The 18,448-nt window shown below is 35.8% G+C and overlaps 1 protein-coding gene across 1 annotated transcript in view; it reads right to left on the bottom strand.

Annotated features, from left to right (window-relative positions):
* The window catches only part of LOC139150151 (pinin-like), a 45,812-nt gene that overhangs the window by 17,512 nt on the left and 9,852 nt on the right, over positions 1 to 18,448 (bottom strand). Inside the window, exons 7-8 of the mRNA XM_070722334.1 lie at positions 18,253 to 18,408; positions 7,993 to 8,131 (exon numbers count right to left, since the gene is read on the bottom strand). Of these exons, the coding sequence (XP_070578435.1) occupies positions 7,993 to 8,131; positions 18,253 to 18,408 (295 nt within the window). The remainder of the gene's footprint in view (positions 1 to 7,992; positions 8,132 to 18,252; positions 18,409 to 18,448) is intronic.

Here is an 18,448-nt window from a genome sequence, read left to right as displayed (position 1 = left end):
AATAGGTACTCTGGCGTCTGAATAAGTTGAAAAGAGTTGAGACATTTTTTAGTTTAGCATAAAGTTTTACAAGACATGCAGGACATTAAATGATTCATTCGTATCTGCCAGTTCATCTCAAAGGTATGCAATGCTCCCTACTAAAAGATTTACGGCATTCAAAAATTATGTGTTCTAAAACTGTCTATCAGCTCCTTGCAGGATAGTCTACAGCACACTCACACAATACAGAAATACAATATATCAGCATTTGAGTCACATTGATTGGACTAGAGATCATGCCAGCTTTGGTAAAAAGCTGTTTTACCAGTGCAAAAAAGGGTCCCTTTTAAGTTCTGTTCGACAACGATTGTTCAATACCTGATTCTTTCTCCTTTTTGCTACTAAAACTATGGAGGAAACAACTTTTAACACCATAAACACAAATGTTGATATAACATAGTGGCAATAACCCACTGTGCAGGCTATTTTATACACTAAATGTGGGTAAACTTCAATCAATCAATCTCTATTGTTCTAATTGGGGCAATTAGCATTGCTGCAATGACAAACAAATGACAATTTAAAATACATGTATTAAAATCAGGGCAACACACAGTAAAACTCAATAAATATGCACATTGGCATAAAATGAGAGAATTACACAATTTTAAAAGCTAGTTCAGTCTGTTCAATTGTCTGATAGCCCTGTTAATAAAAAAGGCCTCTAGCTCTGTATATCTATAAAGGTTATTTGTGTAGGTACGCGTATAACATTTTGCAAGAAAGAAGAGCAATGTCAGAGCTTTAAAACGATACCTGTTTTGTAGTTGTCAAACGCAGACTAAAAATGGTACGCGATTTGAAAATGTGTTGACAGAGTGGCCACACAACTGTTCCCCATACGGTAGAATTTGTATCGCTGCCATCTCCGATACAAATGGGGTATTCTGAACGATCTGTGTAGGTACACGATTTATATTTCGAAGGACTTCAAGCCAGAGTCTAGGAATCACAGCGATGTATGGGGTTTGGTTGTCTTAGCCAGAATAAAACTGGTACGCGATTTTGAAATTGTGTTTTGACAGAGTGGCCACACAACTGTTCGACATTATGACAGAATACGGCGCGGGAGTTCGACACAGTATGGCGTACGTAACGAAGGACGCATGTGGAGGTTGCCAGGAAATACAATTTTTACTGATGGCGCGCTGGCCGCTGATTGGCTAATGAGAGGGGGAAATATTATGGTATAGCGTCTCCAATTTTGGAAGTGACCCGGACTGATATATATCCGGTATGTCGTGTATTGTACCATAATCTCATGTACACCTGGATCTATGGTGAAACACTTTGGCTGGGGGTATTGCATATTACTTCATTCTGACTTGCCCTTGCTAATGATTACGTTTTTTCACTCTAATCAGAAAATTTTCTTTGGCCACATTTAAGCCCAACACCTACGTTAGAAACAGCGTTTTAATCTGTAGATTCATGAAGTCTTATACATGTCTGGCAATTTAAATTACTTGTATTTACTGATGGATATTTCACACAGATCTTTGGCTTCATGCTTCAATGAAGCATACAAAACATTATGATTAGTCACTTATTGCTTGTGCTTTGTAAAAGAGATACATCAACCATCCATCTGCTGACTGATTGTCACATCACATAAATAAGAATTTGCAAATTCACTTATTATCTTTCAAATCCTTTTTCACAATAAAAGACTCGATTAAAGTTTCTTGGAAAACAAGGCAAGTCTTTGGGAAGAACATCACAGCATTTCAAATCTAGTTCATCAAAAGCTGCTGACAATGCCAAACAAACATTGCCAAATTTGGCTAATTTTCAGGAGAAATCCTTTCCTCTCAGTATTTGATGTGACCGCTTTTCAACTTGTTAGGGAGAAAAAATTCTGTTGCTGCTACAGTGAATTTGACCAATTTCAATCCTGTATCATGCTGAAACAAACTTGTTCATATGCAACTGATGTGTAATCAGGCCCACTAATGAGCAAACTGAAGTTGTAATTTGAGGGTCATTTTTTTATCATTTTCAATACATCACTACCGGTAGTGGATATTCTGTAGTTCAAAAAAATTGACAGCTGTTTAAGAATTTGTTTATTGCTCTCAGAATAGATTTTTGTGTATTGTGAACAATCTTATCCCTGTACAATAATCCTTTCCAATGACAAGAAAAGGCTGCCATCTGACCTTGTTGATGTACTTGTTTGACTTCGTATATCAGTTTGGAAATTTTGATTGCGTTGATAATTCCGCATATAGTCTCAATTTATAGATAAAATGACTTTCTGTGACTTCATTTGTGCTGCTGTCATAACAATGAAAGTGTCCATCTGCTGCTAACGTTAAGAGCTGGTAATAGTGTTTACACCTCTTTTTTGCCTCGTGCCTGGTGTTTGAACCATGCTGCTAGTTGCTGCTCAACATGAGCACAGATGAAAAGCAATGCATTGACAGCACACTGTAACGGCACTCATCGGAGACAGAAGATTGGTAGCAGTGATGTGGATCATTGCACTGCCGACTGGAGGAGGTAGAAACTGAAATTCTCACTGAATAGTTGTCACTTCACAATCTTTCGCATTGTCCACAATTACCGGTCACAAATAATGTTCCAAATCCCAGTCAATGTCCATCCAGTTAGTTTCAGGAGAATAGTCTGCCATGATAATGGTGACACAGTTGCCATGCAAATTGAATAAGCAATGTATACGTTTTAGCTGTTGTGAAATGTTCCAACTACGCCTACATGCCATTTATTTGCATCTGCAGATGTGAATAATTACAATTACCCAATCATGCGTGTTATAGCTCATCTGCGATCCAATCAGCAATTTTTTACTTGTTTATTAGTGAATAAATGAATAGCGTGTCCAGCTGTATTGCTCTAAGTTTTGCTTGTGAATGTGCATTGTTCATAATAAAGAGGGTTATGTAACTTCTTATTGAGACATTTTTGAGATATTCTAATAGAGAAAGTCATTTTAGGGGAAATGTACAAATTTTCAGCATAAATTTGTTACAGTACAAGTACTTGGAGGTTAACAGGAAATAGCCACCACATTTTGAGTCTCAGTCAGCTAAAAGTCAGAGGTGTAAAACCCACTCACATCACAACAGTATGTGTTTTGACTTTCATAGCAATGTCATATTTTTGTAATTCTGTAATTCTGACCTGACCTCAAAAAGGAGGCGTATACAATTTACGGGAAAAGTGTCCATACGGCCTTGTTTAACTGTATCGTGCAGATTAGAAACCTGATCAAACACAATGTTAGTGATGATGTTGACAAAATATGTCGACACAAGTAAAATTTTAATATCCTTTCACTTTAAATGTTATGAACCATAAAAGTGCACGGGATAATTAACTAATTGGGAATGTTTCAAGTTGTAATGATGAGAACACAACTTCACAGATCATTTATCCGACAGACGCTGAACGAAACGCTGGCAATCAAAGACATGGCTATATTTTCAAATAACCCTGTAGCAAAACGAGATCTTTGAGCTTGGATGATGATCAGAATGACAGCAAACCAGACAGTAATTGCATTGAGAAGATAGCACATTTCACGCGGGAAAATTTCCTGACAGATTGTTACATCAACGCTGACAGAGAATCCCCTACAAAGGAACCGAGGTCATCAGTAAATGGACTCTACATCACTTCAAACATGAGGAAGCATGGGAAGGTAAAACTGACAAAAATTTTGGTTGACAATGGAGCACTGCTTCACCAAGTTTGACAGCCAAGTTGATTGACCAGCTGGTAAAATGAATGCCCAATATGTGTAAGATACAGCTCAAAGGATAGGAAGATTAGTGCTGAGGACCAAGAAATCACCTGAAGAAATTACAAAGTATTTCCAAAACTGGGAGCGTGCCACTTTGTACACATCAGACGAGGTGATTCACAAAACATTAAGTGAATTCGCAACATAAAGGTGGACCAGACGTGTCATTCCTGTTACCTTCACTTATCAACTACACACTGGAGTTCCACTTCAGTATTACCACAGTTCCACTTCAGTAAAGTTACCATCAGCTACTTCACTATTGTGCGTGACAGCAGAAAATTACACATTACTGTGTATTTACACAGGTCAACAAAACACTGCTCAAAATGTCATTTAAAAAAAGTAGGTTGGCAGGGGAAAAATTTTGAACTTAACTGTCATTAGTTGAATGGACGTATGATCTACGGTGAAAATGATGAGAAGATGAATAACACAACAAGCACATCAAGTGGAGATCCTTGGCCATCACAAACACAAGAAATAGCAAAATTTGTTCAAATTTCCCTAATATTGCTTTTCTGTGTTTCTGGGACAGTTGGAAACTCTCTGACAATTTTGGCGATCTGTACCACAGTAAAGTTACAGACAATCCCAAATTATTTCATTGCCAATTTGGCAGTATCTGACCTGATTTTTTGTCTGATCGGTGAGCCTTTCTATGTGGTCACTCTCTACCATCAGAAGTGGCCCTTCAGCCATGATTTATGTGTCTTCGTGGCTATAGTGCTACTCACATCCATCCATGCCTCAGTGATCAACCTGGCATGCATCGCTATGAACAGGTACATTAGTATAACTTCATTTTCAAGCAGTCAAAGGATTAACACGGTGAGAAACACCTGTATCATTTGCATTTCATTGTGGTTGGTGTCCTTCATTCTGTTCCTGATGCCAGTGTTTGGATGGGGAGAACTAGGTTTTAATGACAAAGTGATGGCCTGTGGCATTCCACTGACCAAAAAGAACAGCAGTTATGCAGTGATTGTGTCAAGTGTACTAGTCACTGGAAGCTATATCACTGCAGCCATCTGCTACCTAAAAACCTACAAGTTTGTAAGAGCCAGTCGGCGCAGGATTGCAGATCACACCATGAACTCTACCCTAGCAACTACAGAAGCTGCCAATGTTTCTACTATAACACAGCAAACAACACAGTCAAACAGGGAAGCAAGGCTGGCTGCAAATTTGTTCATAGTGTTCCTGCTACATTCCCTCTGTTGGCTTCCGTATGCCGTCATCTCAAGCATAGACAGGAATACCAGCATTGAGTTCAGTCAAGCTGTCTGGAGAATTGTCATATCTCTCACAATGATGAACTCCTCTATAAATTTCATAGTCTACGCTTCGCAAAATAAGCACTACAGAGAAGCCTACATCAGACTACTAAGCTGCAACAGATGCACAAATACATAAAACTGTCCTGTATAAATGGAAATTTAAGGGACAGTCACACTTTCATTAGACCAAACAGCATGTTTTTTGAAAAGTAGGACTGCATGATACAAATTTAATATCTGACTTTGAGTACACACAGGAGCAAACACCTTATTTCTACATATATATATATATATATATATATATATATATATATATATATATATATATATATATATATATATATATATATATATATATATATATATATATATATATATATATATATATGTATGTATATATATATGTATATATATATGTATGTATGTATGTATGTATGTATATGTATATGTATATATACATATATACATATATATATATATAAGTTCACCTCACACACTTTGTAAAGCCACACACAGTGTCACTAAAGGTGTATTACACATTCTGAAAGAACAGACTTCTCTGAAATTTTGGTTAGTAACATTTGCTACCAATGGGCAGCACAACTGCTACGCAATGGTTCTCACAAACTACACATCTAGCTAACAATAGAGCCATGCATACTATATAGAGGTATGCTCATTCATTAATGAAGCACTCAGGGTGCATATAAGTATTTAATCTTTTCGATATCATGCTTTGAAGAAATAATTCTGTTGTTCCCAACAGGCTGGACTCTCTCTATCTCTCTCACACACACAGCCATTCTTGTTCTCTACCTGGTACAGCATTTTGCTGCCATTCTCAGCTATATACTTGATACCTGTATCAACAATGGTTGTCACACAAGGCTTGCATATAAAACTAGGGTCACACAATCTAGACTTAGCTGGCCATGACAACTTGTTGAGCCGGGCTAAGCCAAGGCTTACCCTTAAAAGACAGGGTCACTTTGCATAGCCAATGGAGGTCTCTGACAACGTCTGCCCATGGTTCAGTTTGCTTGAACAGAACAAAACAGTGGTAACTTGCACGAAAGCATCTTTCCATGAACTGCACTGGTTTTATTGACAAACGGTTTCATTATGAAAGCTGCACAGAGGGTAGTCAAAGTTGTTAGCTATCTTTTCTGAATCACGTTTTCAGTGACCTTATTTATGATATAAAGAGGAGGCGTTAAGGGCTTGACCTTAGCACTGTCCCTCCACAATTAGACTGTGACGTTAGAAAAGTCTGCAATACCAGTTTAACTCTATTCTCTCTGGATTAGCAAAGGTAGATTGAATTAGCATCTGATCACTGTTATTACTGATAAAGGTGTTGACAAGAAGTTAAGTGTTTTGTTTATGACTTTGAGATATATTTTTTACTTAACATTTTCTCAGCTCGGTATTTTCTTCTCTCTTCTTCATACATTTTAAAAAATCAAAGTTTACCACAAAATCTGACTTTCTTGACTGTCTGACAAATTTAAAACATTTTCTGAGGTTTTAAGATTGAATTATCATAAACAGTTCTAAAATACATACTTAATTTTTTATAATTGTAAAAATATTTTCACAATTTCACACAAAATTTCACTGACAATATACTTCAGTTTAAAATTTACCTGAAGCCTGCATCACAGTTATACGGGGAGTATTGGTAACCTCTACAGTTTTTTACAAAAACATTTCACAATTCAATGTTTTTCAGGCTAAAAGCAAACAAACATTTCATTTGACATATGGGTGGATGATACAAGAACACATTGCACAGAAATGCATTTCTCAAGATATACAAATCTTCGATATCACCACTTATAGTTTCATCAATATGTCTTATGACAACTAACGGTACATCCTCTCTGAGCTCTGGGAGTTCGTAATTTCTTGACATTTTCTAAGTCGGGAATATCATATGAAATAATTGCGGCCTTAAGAATTTCAATGAATCACATAGGGCCAAAAAGCTAACATTTAGAGAGATTTTGATTTGAAAATATGTTAGTATGGTACAATTTAAAACGATCATACTTTGCCTTGCTTTACCACCCTATGGCAACGTATTCAATTTTGGTACATCAATCAATCAAATACATACAGAATGTCATTGAAGTAAGTGTATCTTGTTTGCACACAGAGTTAGCTCATTAAAAGACATATGAACAGAAAAACAAGTAGCAACATCCATATTATAATGTAAATATATAATCCTAACATAGACATACATGTAACTACCAACATATGCTGATAATGTAAAGTGGGTAGTTTCTTTTTCAGGACGCAACACAAATATTTATAAACAAGACAACATATGCTGTCTGCTTTCAGTTGTGCATTTCCCCGGGAAGCCATACCAAGCTATGCGTACAGCAACTCACACACTATGAATTATATGCAGGAATACCTTCAACTAAATATTTTTTCATCATGTTAATCATGATGAACAAAACAGATGAGCATCAATTCACAGTCAAATCATACACAAAGATAAAGAGCAGTGTAGTCTCTATACCTTTCAGATTTCTTGATTCCTTTCAGTCAGTTTACCAATTTTCTTGAAGTTTCACACACAAAGACATAAAGAATCACAAACACACACATATGTATAATACCCCTAGGTTATGGCTCAATACCGCTTTTTACTGACATGCATGCATACATACATACATACATATACACATATACATACATACTCACATACACACACACATAAAATACATACACACATAGACAAACAGTTTTCATGAGACCAATCTTGAGTCATTGTCACTTCAAATTGGTTTCAAAAGCACACAGGAAAGTAGATAATAGCCTAACACGAACTTTAGTGTAAGCAGTATAAAAGAAGATTAATCTAGTCAGAGGCCATGGGAGTTCACCTACCTTCTATAATTTCTTTAGATTCTTTATGATACTTATTGGCTGTTGACGACATTTTTGCTGGCTTGTAGAATATGTGAGGCTTACTTTTAGTTCTGATGAAATTACACAGGTTCCTATTGTGGGCATCCCATTCTTCTTGCTGAGAGAGAGCACATATCACACAATGTTTAGGGTGTAATTTTACATTAAAACTGCAAAATATCTTTTTAAAGACATTTTTCATTTTTAATTTCTTGGATAAAAAAGTTCGGTACTGTAGTAGTGTTTTCAAGGGGGTATTTCAAATCCCCTATGATTGCACTAAAAGAGAATTTTAATGATGTCAATTTTGTCGTGCAGTATAATATTCCAAGTATATTTCCCTTGGGAGATACTAAATGACATCCTTCCAAGCATGTTTCTAATGGCAAACAGCTGTAACTGCATACACACTGTGTGTGTTTGTTTATATATACATGTGTGTGTATATATATATATATATATATATATATATATATATATATATATATATATATATATATATATATATATATATATATATATATATATATATATATATATATATATATATATATATATATATATATATATATACAGTCATACAGTTTAAATTCACTTGAAAGGAAATAAGTACAGAAATGGTGTATAGTAACGTCACGCAAATGCAAAGAGTGGATCATTATGTGTTCTCTACGATGGTGTCAGATGAATGATGAAGATATGACATCAGCAGGATTAGTTTATAACAATTATCATGTAGCAAAGAATGAACATCATCAAAAGCTACATAAGTGTTCATCAGTTATTTACCGAGGCGATTGTTTCGGGGATTTGAAAATAATACAATCAACTGCCTTGGCTTTGCAAGCAGTACTGATCAGGTACCACCACACCTTTAGTATGATGTCTTTAGGTGTTGTATTGAATTTTTACATAAAGTAGAGGATAGCTGACATAGCTTTATGAAACTGTCTGATGAGTTTATGTTATAGACTTCATGTTATATACTTCATGTTATATATATATATATATATATATATATATATATATATATATATATATATATATATATATATATATATATATATATATATATATTACATGCCTCGTATATCGAACGTTGCGCGCTCCATAGGATTCAATGGTAACTCGTTGATGATGTAGCGGGCCGCACAGTCATCACTGGACTGAAAGTGAACCGGAACTATTTTCAACTTAAAAACTTTTTGATGTAATTATGTTGAAATTTCATGTTTTGCATAGGAAATCCGGTTTTTGGAAAATTTTGCAGAAAAAAAAATTGATAAACCGCATAACAGTAGTTTAAACATAGGGCCAAAGTCCTGAAGCTACTATAGACATGGATACAAAATTAAGTATCAGTATTTTCATCCGATTAACCAAGCACATTTTAACTTTCAAATTAACATTGTAAGTAAGTTCTGTTGAATAATTTGAGACTGTACATACTCAGAGAAAGCACACTGAAGAGACAAATGTTTGAAACTTAAGAAGTTCAAGGTCATCAAAAGCATTATAAGGAATCATGTAACTTTCATTGCACTGTTTACACAGATTGCATAATTGCTATAAATAGCACATGAGGAATCTTACAGCCTAGCTTTACCATAAAAACCCTATCACTTTGACCACTCTTTTAATTGACCACTCTATTTTTTTCCTCAAAAAGAAATTTTATTTTATCCTTACCAAGTCAACCATAAATGGAAATTAGAACTTTCTCTATCTCTATCTCTATTGACTATTTTGAGCAATTTCTTTTAGATATTAAACATACAGGGCACAATAAATGACAGTTCAGAATATGTCAAAGTTGGGATTCAGGAAAGTTGCCTTTACATGTTTTAATCCTCCAAGATGGTAAGCATTTCACTATGAACTGTCAAAAAAAGTTGAACTTTCTGATAATTCTACAATAAAATTATTTTGGCTTTGATGATTTCCTAATCAATTCAATTATTTAAAATCATATTAATTATTTTTTTCTGGGTGAATTGATAGGGTTAATACAGTACAAGAATTACATACAATGTAAGTCAAATTTTGACCAAAAATGACAAAAAAATTCCTTAAAAATACAGATTTGCATATTTCATCACAGCTTGAACAAATCTAAGTTGGGTTACCCCTAGGGACCTGTATACCAAATAACAACGCTGTCTGACCAGCGGTTATGAAGAAGAAGATTTTTTACCAAAAACGCCTTTTTTGGCATTAATTTCCCTATTTTCAATAATATCAAAAAATTAAAAAAAATAGTTTCTCAAAATCATATTTTTCATCTACACAACAAATATCAAATCAGTAAGTACTGCGGTTCTCAAGATATTTGAGTGGACGGACGCCTCACAAACGGACATACATACATACATACATACAGACTGACGACAGACGCCGGACGGATACCCATCCCAATAGCTTCTATAGACTATAGTCTATAGTAGCTTAAATATATCAATGCGCCATTTCATGGTAAAAATCGTTACATTTTTAACGGTTTTTCGTCTAAGATGGAAATAAAAGCATTTGATTATCATTTACCAATAAACCTAAATATTTTGAGAGAAAAATGTTTGTAAGAGAGGCATGTAATAAAAATATTATAGCCCAAACAAGGGACTATGTACTCTCGGGGCAGGAGACCATTTGCCCTCCTTACGTCGGGCAAATGGTCACCACACACATCTTTGATGTGTTTGCAGCAATATTTGACTGAAATGTTAGATTCCAGGGAACAGAACAAGTCCAGTGTTGTTACGGTGACAAGAAAATATAACAATTTCCTCTGTGTCTGAAATTGTGAATGTACCTGTACCTAGCAATAATCTGTGTAAATGATGATTGTCTGGCACAAAATTACAAAGACATACAAAAATCAATACATTTATTCACTTTGATCAAACACAAAGTGGAGATCATGAGAGTAATCCAGAAATCCTGGAACGACAGAACAATACTATTTGTACCTCTGTGACTACAAACATTAAGTCAAGCTACATTTTCAAAATGACAAATGATATACAATTTATCTGCTGAAGTATATGAAATGCATATGCGAAATGTTAGCATGGCAGCATGGTTCCCAAAACAATATAGGTGAAAATATCAACAAGATCACCAAAATGTTAAGATTTCTTTTGGTTAATAACTTGGAAAGATGACTTTTGGCAAGCAAAAGAAACACTTCAATACCTTGCCTGCTGTTGCCAATTATTTTGTTTAAAACAGGTACTTCATTCTGCCTGCTACAAATTTCTTCCCAAAGATTAGACTACTTTCAATAATAACTACCAGTCATGAGAATGCTTTTATCTTGATTGGATTAATCATGAGATGTTAGTGTTAGAGTTATATTCTAGGCCATGCTGACCTTTTTTATATAAGACATTTTTATATAAGCCCATACTCTTTCCCGAAGCAATCTTTCAAAAGTTGGATCTTCAGATTACTGTATGCAGAGCTAGCTCCCTTCTTCCTTGGGTGGAGTTTCTATTAGTTCTACTATTTCGATCAGACAACAACATCTTCTGACAACTTATCGACATTATGAAGTTTATTGATTACTTAATATTAATTGATATACAGGTATAATTCACATAATCAACAATTTACAACAATTTTTCTGATCTTTTTTCCACTGGGAAAAAGCATTGTTTTTTTCTTAGATCTTTGCTGTGCATTGCAATTATATTTTCTGTTCAATACAAATACATTGATATAGATATTTTAATAGCTGGTATGCAGGGCTGTCAATGTTTTTCAGAATAGAAGGGTACAAGTGAAAGAACAGGAGGGTACAGCCTTGTGCGGAGCGAAGCGGAGTAAGGCGTGCGAGCAAGCGCACGCCAGGGGAAGCCAGGAGGGGGTGTCCCCCCTCCTGAAGCTGAAGCTTTTCTAAAATTCATCTTCAATTGGTGGCCTGTGGTGGCACTTTTGAGGGCAATTTACTGTCAAGTTTATTATAACTGAAGTATCAAAAGTAACATGAAATTGAATCTTGTGAAATAAATTATGAAAGACAAACAGAAGTATTACAGAGTTTATATGTTTATTGATACACCAGGTTATTATTATTTGCATACAAATTCTGTTGAATTACAACCTGCTTAATAAAGATCATAATCTGAACCATAATCAGAATCACTGGAGTACTCATCTAAGCCCAAGGCTTGTATGGCAGTACCAGCTGACAATACCTCAATATTGTGTGATTCTCAGGCTGATGAAACAGTAGCTTCAGAAACTACATCTGCAAAAACTATTTCTTCAGATGTAGCTTTAGAAACTACACCTGCAGAAACTATTTCTTAAGAAACAACATCTGCAGAAAGTAATTCAATAATTGTAACACGTTCCATTCAAAAACAGCTAATCGTATTAGAATTTTAAAACATCTTGTCCCACTGCAAAACTGATGTCATAACGACACGACAAAAATTTCGATCAGCATCTGGTTGATACTGCTGTAATTTTATTTGTCTGTTTCAAGACCTCTCCTCAGAGTTACTGGCTATGAATTTCCAGTGTGAAAATTTACAAATGTAATGGGGTAAATACGAGACCATTACCAGAGACAATTTGAGTAGACGCTACGTCATACAAACAATTACAATACTCAAGTTTACAATTGCGTGGCTTCGTTGTCCGTCGACCTCTCAATCGACAAGATTGAGAGTTTATTACGTAGTAAATCCTTGCCGTGAAAGTTAACAATCAAATGTTTCCTCCTGAAGACTATCATAGTATCTATTCTGATGTCCCTCACAGTAGTCCGAGTTTTGTCGTAACCCAAGTGGATAGGCTCACTACATGCATGTTATATCCATATTCAAAACATGGTTTACCGCCGCACATACGTGCAAGATACCGCGAAAGTATATAGTCAAGCCTAGCTAAATTTTGTGATTGCCCTAAACATTAAAAAATGTTGGTCTTGGTAAATGATTTTGAAGGATCGGAATACCGATATTTGCTTTTGAGGAAAGATTACGGATGTCGGAAAATATTTATCAAACTTCAATACTCGGGCCTTCGAAACAACCACAGTACACAGCATGTACTACCGTAATACATCTCTCACTAAAAAATATGTCAATCCCACAAAGTTTTTTTGCGCTGAGTAAACGATTCTTACTCATTGTAAAGAGTGTTCACGATCTGCAAACGGGAAAACAAATAAAAAATTCCAGTCGCTAAATACACGTAATGCTATGGCACTTTGCTCAGACGCGGCGTGAAATCTGCATTGCATGCTATACCATTGATGGATTGAAACCCCGATCACTGAAATTCCTCAGGAAAATAAAATGATTTACCGATATTGACATTACTTTTATATCCAGAGCTAGTGTAAGCCTCTTGGGGTCTCCTTTTTTGGACCCATAAATCCAACATGGCTGTCGACTTTCGTAGCCATATCGATCGTGTACGTCCGAAAACCAATCAGAACACGTAAAGCTTTTTGACAGTACCGACTGAAACCAACCAGAAATCGGCTACCAACAAGCCTTAGGGGCTGCGCCTCTGCAGCACAGCGCAGCCAACGGTAGAATTTGGACAGGAAAGAATTCATTATTGCAGGCCTTGAATAGGGAAAACAGGCGGCAGCAAGACCTGTGTCAGACGGCGATTTGCCGCCGGTGACCGGCTATAATTGACAGCCCTGGGTATGTGAGTGTCTTATAAGTCAACACAACCAGCACTGGAAAGGCTGTAATCTTTGTAAATCACATTACAACATACATGATATTGTGTGTTAAATGTGTATTCTCTCTGCCAATTCACTTTGTTAACTTTCTGTTACCAATATTTCCTACTTTTGCATATCCCTCATGCCACTAGTATTTATGAAAATATTATCATCTTTATCAAAATATTATTGGTCGAAAAAAAATTTTAAATCTTTCGTACACTATGAGGAGTTTCAAATAATAAATCATATTACCAGTAATTGTACTGTTCCATCTTTGTTAAAAATTGATATTTGTATTGTATTTATTGTGTTTGGGAACAAAGATACACTGTGCCACTGCACAGTCAGCAGACTTTATAAATTTTTAGTTTGCTTCTTTTGCTGTATTTTTCTCCTTATTATATTATTGTTACTTTCTACTCTTTTCTTTGAGATTATTAGTTTCCACTTATTGCATCGTCTTGCTGGTTTTTTAGACTGGTTTCTAAAGTGGCATAATTTTACAAAGATGCTGGCTAACGGTGCATTCAAATAAAATCAAGCACCTTTGGGAGTAAGTGCAACTATCAACAAGATGTGTGTGTCTGTGTTGACTGTATAAGTGTCAGAGAAATTTGTCATGTTTAATTTAAGTCAGTGATTGGTGAAGTTACGTATACAAATCCTTCCTTGGTTTCAGGGTTGACTGCTCATAATTATGCAGTTATTGATCCAACTCGCCAACACAGAGAATCATCAAAAAGTGAGTGTTTGTCTTGGATTTTTAAATTATTTTAATACAGTGGAAAGCAAAAACAATTGAACCAAAGATGCCATCTCCATCGGTGATTGGTCAAAAACAACCTGAAGATATACCATACATATTCACTGATGTGACATGTACAGATTACACACATGGTTTGAAGTTAAAGGTATACTGTCATCTGTTCCAATTTTACCACAGTTACCGTGGAAAGAGAAAATCTAACCAATCATAGATTTTAAGCGGGTGGCCGCTTTTTTAAAAAGGGCGCCCTCACATGGGCATTTTGAATACCAAGGAACGACTCTTTGACCATATATGGGCATATTTAGTTTACAGATGACTGTATACCTTTAAGAACAGCTCAAGACTTACATGTAACTCACATAACACAAGTGGATAGTCCACTTTGCTTTTTAATCCTCTTTCTACCAGGACCCATAGACAAACCATAGAAATAAATACTGCTTGGGAGAAAGGGTATTAAGCTCACTAAATTCTTTTCATTGGCATACACTTTTTAAAGTAACTTCATAAATAATGAATCCCTTTTGCAGACAAAAGCTCATGTTACACATTTTGAAATTTCAATTTGATTCTCAAACGGTCTACATTTTTGTTTGTAGAACACATTTTTCAAAATTATTTCATAAATAATGAAGCCATTTAGTAGAAAATAGCTCATGTTACATAGTTTGAAATTCCATTATGGTTCTCAAACTATCTACATTTTTAGTCCCCACGGACACCGTCCGGGGGGACTTATAGGTTTGGTCATGTCCGTGCGTGCGTGTGTGCGTGCGTGCGTCCGTGCGTCCGTCCGTTCACGCAGATATCTCAGAGACGCCTGTAGTGATTTGATTCAAACTTGGTACAAGGATTATCATCTATGCCATACATATGCACGTCGATTTGTTTTACGATCCGATTCAAAATGGCCGTCTGGCAGCCATTTTGTTTCCTGTATTTGATGACGGTGCGTATGTTCACGCAAATTTCTCAGTGATTCTAAGAGCGATTCCATTCAAACTTGGTACATAGATTACTCTATATGTTATACATATGCACATTGATTTTTAGTTTGATCTGGTCTAAAATGGCTGCGTGGCGGCCATTTTGTTTCCTATATTTTACGACTGTACGTTCGTTCACGTAAATTTCTCAGAGATGCTGGGCGCGATTGCATTGAAAGTTAGTGCCTATATTAATCCTTATCACATATATATGCACGCCGATTTTTGTAATGATTCGATCATAAATGGCTGTGTGACGGCTGCTTTCTTTCCTGTATTTGATACCCATCCACAGGGGTCCCAGGTATGATCCACAGGGGTTCCAGGATGAAATTAACTAATGCTGTGTCTATGCATAGGGGCTCATGAATGCAGATATCTGAGATATTCCTGTGCCAATTCTTTTAAACTTGGTACAAGGATACTACACTATGGCATTCACATGCAGGTCTATTTATATTGGTATGGCATGCATAATTAGGTCTAATTTGCATAATTCAAGATTAGAGCGCTGTTTCTGGTACAACTGTACCAAATTGATGAAACTTTGTGCAGATGGTTTTAGTCCCCACAGACACCATCCGGGGGGACTTATAGTTCATGTCCGTGCGTGTGTGCGTGCGTGCGTCTGTTCACGCAGACATCTCAGAGATGCCTGGAGCGATTTCATTCAAACTTGTCACAAGGATTACTTCATATGTCATACAGATGCATGTCAATTTGTTTTGTGGTACGATCCAATATGGCTGTCGTGTGGCCATTTTATTACGATTTTTTCATGTATAGAGCCATTACTCAGGCATGTTTCAACCGATTTTATTCAAAGTTGGTACAAGGACATATACCGATGACATAAATATGCACACCAATTTGTTTGTGATGCAATCCAATATGGCTGCCTTACGGCCATTTTTTTTCAATTTTTTCATGTACACAGCCATAACTCAGGCATATCTCAACCGATTTATTCAAAGCTGGTACAAGGACATTGACCTATGTCATACATATGCATGTCAATTTGTTTTGTGATACAATCCAATATGGCTGCTAGGCGGCCATTTTATTACAATTTTTTCATGTACGGAGCCATTACTCAGGCATGTTTCAACAGATTTTATTCAAAGTTGGTACAAGGACATTGACCTATGTCATACATATGCACATTGATTTGTTTTGTGATACGATCCAATAAGGCCGCCATGTGGCCATTTTATTACGATTTTTTCATGTCCTGAACTACAGCTCAGACATGTATCAAGCGTATTTATTCAAAAGTATTTTATCACAGACCTAATGAAGAGGACTCTATCCTCTCTGAGGACCTGTAATCAAAGTACCCATTAACAAGTGGGGACTGTGTCATCAACGATGACATTTTTGTTTGTAGAATACTTTTTCCAAAATTACTTCCTAATTGATGGAATACATTTAGTGGGCAATGGCTCATGTTACATAGTTTGAAATACCACTTGCTTCTCATGCTGTATAAGTTATTGAGCGTTGAACATGTTTTCCAAAATTGGTCCTAAATAATATATTCATTTTGTGGACAAAATGCTATTGCTATTAGGAAAATTAAAAATTTCATAATTCAAGTAAATTTAGTGAGTTACATCGTGGCTTCATCACATTTTAATGCAGATTGTCTTTTGAGTCTGGCATGTTCACAGCAATAGTATGCTATGACAAATGAGTACACTATTGATTGATTCATTGTATGCTGTTGCATGCTGAACAAATGGTTGCATTAGCTTTTCAGAGAAATAATATACCGATGTGTTCTTTCCTCATCCGGACCTGAGGGGAACTGAGTACCTTTCCTGTCTGCCTAAAGGTTTAGATTGACAAGATAATACAGTTGCTGGTGGATAAGCACAATGGAAATAATAATGATGTAGGTTTTTTTTTTCAGTCAAATCTATTCATGCTATTTTGTGTGACAATAAACAGCATGGCTTCAGAATGATGTGGTATGATAAGTAATTTTCATAATGCTATACAGCACTCAGAATCAGTCTGATTTTGGGTGTTTAGTTTGTTTGAACATGATAATTTAGTGGCAAATGCTACACTTAGTGAGTTATGCAGACATGTATACTTCCATTATTTGACATTGTAATGAACAGTTTTCAATCCACACTCACATCTACTTTTGATGACATAACATACTGTGATGAAACCTGTCCTAGGTACATTGAACATGCTCTATTTTATACGCTACTCTGAGACGTACCACCTAAAATCAAAACAAACTTAGTTTTGCTACACTGAATTTCGTAGTCTTAAGAAATGTTGTACATCAGATGCCATTTTATAATAGGTGCAAATTCATACATGAAGCTTGATTTCCTACACAAACATGTTCATTTATGCAAAGTATATTAATGAGCACTGCCTACGTATGCAAATCAAATGATAATGAGTGATCACCAAATTGGAAAAGATTGGAAAATTCTTCTGCCTAACATTGTGCATTACGTGATCAAATCACTGTGTTTAATGGAAAATAGAGTTGCTCAATTGCTTGGTTTATGTACACTTTCTAACATAGCCATGAGCAAACTCACATTTGAAAAGCTGTAATAAAAGCTTTCTGTTCATCACAGAGGAATGCAATAATGCATAAATCTGCACAGTCGGCTCCAGTTTACAATGGCTCACTGTGTAAACATGACAAAAGCAGTTTTCTTTGGCTGACATATTGAACAGTGAAATTCATATTGCTGAGATAAATATTGACTTTTTATTACGATGTCATTAAAAAGACCACTGCCACTAGACATGTCACTTACCATCTGAGCTAGTTCCATGAGTCTCTGTAGTTTATTTAGCTCTTTTTGTTTACTTTTCCTTTCTTGGAACAGTTCTATGCGTTCCATGGCAACTGCTTTCTTCTCCCTCTGCGCCTGTTCTTCTAATTTGTTTTCGATATCATGCCTGCGTTTATCCTAGGGAGTGGAGGAGGAATAAGTCAATTAACAAAGTACC

Source organism: Ptychodera flava, chromosome 14 (assembly GCF_041260155.1).
Source record: "Ptychodera flava strain L36383 chromosome 14, AS_Pfla_20210202, whole genome shotgun sequence".
NCBI classification, from domain to species: domain Eukaryota; kingdom Metazoa; phylum Hemichordata; class Enteropneusta; family Ptychoderidae; genus Ptychodera; species Ptychodera flava.
This window is presented reverse-complemented; position numbering and strand designations above follow the sequence as displayed.